The following is a 3,718-nucleotide window of genomic DNA, read 5'->3' on the forward strand; positions in this document are numbered from 1 at the left end:
CCTTATTATCATTTTTGAGTTCTTGAGGTGCTTTACGGTTTGTTGGAGATATAAAAGTTTAGCTGTTTCAGTATAGGTTCTTCAGAGGTTCCTAGAGACTGATAACACAACTGTATGTTCACAGATTAAGATAAAAATCATGTATAATTTGCATAATTACTAGACTTAAGCAGTGAGAAACGAACAGCATTTTAAGTTAGACAGTCTAAAAAAATACAAAAATATATTTGCTATTTACTTCAGCAAAATAAATTTGCATGAATGCATAATTGTAAATAATAATAATAATATTATTAATAATAATTATTATTATAACTACAATATTATTATTATTATTATTATTGAAAATATACTGCAATTATTTATTTAGCAAAACAAATTTGCATGAATACAATGGAGTAAATAATATTACAATTGTAAGATATTTTTTATTATTATTTTTGAAAATGTATTGGAAATATTTATTCAAAATAAATTTGCATGAATACAGTGGTGTAAATAATAATAACAACAACAACAACAATAATAACTATACCATATTATTCTTACTGCAAATATACTGTGATTAATTATTTAGCAAAATTAATTTGCATGAATATAATAGTGTAAATAATAATAATAATAATAATAATAATAATAATAATAATAATAATATAACTATAACTATACCATATTATTATTACGGCAAATAATTATTTTGCTAAATAAATTAGCATTAATATAATGGTGTAAATAATCATAATAATATAACTATAACATATTATTATTACACCAAATAATTATTTTGCAAAATAAATTTGCATGAATACAATGGTGCAAATACTACTACTAACAATAATAATACAACTATAGCATAGTATTATAATACAATTATTTATTTTGCAAAGCAAATTTGCATGCATTGAATGCTCTTTTTATTATTACTATTACTAAATGTATATTAATAGTAAAATATTCCCAATTAATATGACATATTTATATATTGCTTAAGCATAATTATTATTTAACTATAATTGTGCCAAAATCCTAAAATGTAAAAATCAGTTATCAAAGAAGTATGTATGTAAATGAACAGTAAATCTATAATAGATGGTTCTCTTTATGTAACTCTTTCTGGTTCTTTATTTTTAAGAGTGCATCACCATTAGAAAACAGGACTCCAGAAGTGTTTTAAATACACCTCAACAGGTTGATACGGTGAGTTTCCTCACCTGGTCTCCTAACGTGACCCCTGACCTGCTGTTGCCATGCCAACAGGCTCAGGTGCGAGCGAGGGCCGTCCTACCTGAGCGGAGCGGTCCGGGAGCCGGTAGTTCTGGTTCTGGAGGAAGCGATAGCCGTCTTTGGCCAGCCGCTGGACCAAGTCATCCGGAGCCCGGAGAGCACAGACGCCAGCCTGCTGCAGAACCGGAGGAAGAGAAAACAGATACTTCAATCCACAATCCCACGACATCACGCCCACCAGAGCCACAGCCGCGGGATCTACTGTGTGAGACACGGAGAGCAGACATCCATCCTCTCGTTCATTCATCAGTGTGAGTTTCCTCTGGAAGAAACTCTAAACGCATGGGAGAGTGTGTCTGAAGGACAGAGAGGGAGGTGTGGCTCTGTGGCTCCGCCCACAAGGAGGCGGGGACAGATGAATGACAGCATCTACACCTTAGAGAGACTTGACTGCTTTTAGGATCATATTTCGTAGTTACATTTATTTTGCTTGTATTTACTTCACATTATTTATTTATTACTCAAAGTAACAGGTTGTAAAAAGAAAAGGAAAAAACAGCAACCATAAATGCATTTTGCACAGACAAACACCAGTATTATTGTCAATAACTAAAACTAAAACTTTTTTTTTTTAAGTAACTAAAATTAAAATAAAAAAAGTTAATTTAAAATTAAAAGCTAATTCAAAATATTAATAAAACTATAATAGTACATAAATAATATTGGCCACCACATAATTCTTCAGAATACGCACAAATCTACTGTACTTTAAGTATTTTACACCTTCTGTCAATATTGTAAATGTGAATAGTCACGCCAAAGCTTTTTTTCTCTATATTCTTTGTTTTTATTTGATGTTATTACATATTATTATTACTGTATATTTTTATTTTATATTGATACTTTAACTTTTTTGTATTGTATATTTTTATTTGTATTGATACAAATACTGTATGTAAAACAAATATGCTAATAAAGTAAATTGAGAGAAACTAGACAGTTTTTTGTTTGTTTTTCCGGAAGAAAATGTGCTGTTTGTGATTGCCAGGATGTTGCTAGGCAGTTTCTTAGATGTTCAGAGTGGCTGATAAAATAAAATAAAATAAAATATAATAAGCTTATAATACTTAAATGAAAATTAGAAATGTTGCTTTGGCGACTAACTGAAAAAAATTACGTTTAAAGTTGAAATACAAAAATTGCTAAAACCGAAATAAAATAAATTAAAGCTATATATATATATATAGATAAACATTAACAAAAACATAAAAATAATAAAAATAACAAAAGCACATAAAATACTACAAATTAAACCAATTAAAATAAATCTGAAAATATAAAAATAAAGGCTAATTAAAATGATTAATAAAATATAATAGTATATAAATAATATTAAAGCAAACTTCAGAAAATATACAAATGTACAATTATAATGTTTAAAATTTTTTTCTTTACTTGAAGTATTTTACACTTTGTCAATATTGTACATTTGAATAATCATGCCTATAAAGCTTTGTCTCTATTTTGTTTAAATATTTTTGTAATAATATTAATATTATTAGATGAAAAACTTAAACTTAAAACTTAGAAATCAGAAATGTTGCTTTGGCAACTAACTGAAATAAAAAAATAAAAAAATATATTTTTATTAAATAAAATATTTTTTATATAAATACTAAAACATTTTATATAAATACTACAATTACTAAAACTTAAACTGAAATAAAAATAAAAATAAATTAAAGTAGAAAACAAAAAATAATAAAAACAACAAAAGCACATAACAAAATGACAAACTAAAATTAAAATAAAAAATATTAAAATATGAATAAATACTATAATAAAGAATACTATAATAACAGTGGCACTAGTGAAAGCAGGTGAGCATAGAGTGAACAATGGGCTTTTAAAACTCTAATCCTGAACACACACATGTGCACTCTCACACACGCAGATAAACTTATCATCAGAGTCCGGCTGCCGTCGTGTTTATTTACTCAGCGCTGTGTTTGGATTGGCCGAAACCACGGCAGGTTTCCTGTAAGTTAAACCTGTGAGCCTTCCAGCACAGGCCGGACCGAAGCAAAACAGACACACAGTGCTGTGAAAACACGGCCGACTGCCATTCAGAACAACAGAGATGGAACGCAAGCCGGAGCTCATGAATATGTCATGATAAACTCTGTGCTTCTTCAGCGGTAATAGTGATGCTGAAATATTCATTCATGAAGATCACATGACCAAACACACACCACATCCTACTACACCGTAATTAGAGATAGCAGCTGCTTCAGAGAGGACGTTTAAAGGGGTCCTATTATGCTCATTTACAAAGTCTTGATTTTGTTTTGGGGGTGTACTAGCTGGGCCAGTGTGTGCTGTGATCGGTTAGCTGGGCCAGTGTGTGCTGTGATCGGTTAGCTGGGCCAGTGTGTGTTGTGATCGGTTAGCTGGGCCGGCGTGTGCTGTGATCGGTTAGCTGGGCCGGTGTGTG

At 30.1% G+C, this 3,718-nt stretch overlaps 1 protein-coding gene across 1 annotated transcript in view; it reads right to left on the reverse strand.

The window, feature by feature from the left end:
* The window catches only part of LOC107570922 (rap guanine nucleotide exchange factor 5), a 47,134-nt gene that overhangs the window by 10,500 nt on the left and 32,916 nt on the right, over window positions 1–3,718 (reverse strand). The window contains exon 10 of the mRNA XM_016257205.1: window positions 1,286–1,399. Coding sequence (XP_016112691.1) covers window positions 1,286–1,399 — 114 coding nt within the window. The remainder of the gene's footprint in view (window positions 1–1,285; window positions 1,400–3,718) is intronic.

This window comes from Sinocyclocheilus grahami, unplaced genomic scaffold, assembly GCF_001515645.1.
Source record: "Sinocyclocheilus grahami isolate Dianchi unplaced genomic scaffold, SAMN03320097.WGS_v1.1 scaffold1521.1, whole genome shotgun sequence".
NCBI classification, from domain to species: Eukaryota; Metazoa; Chordata; class Actinopteri; order Cypriniformes; family Cyprinidae; genus Sinocyclocheilus; species Sinocyclocheilus grahami.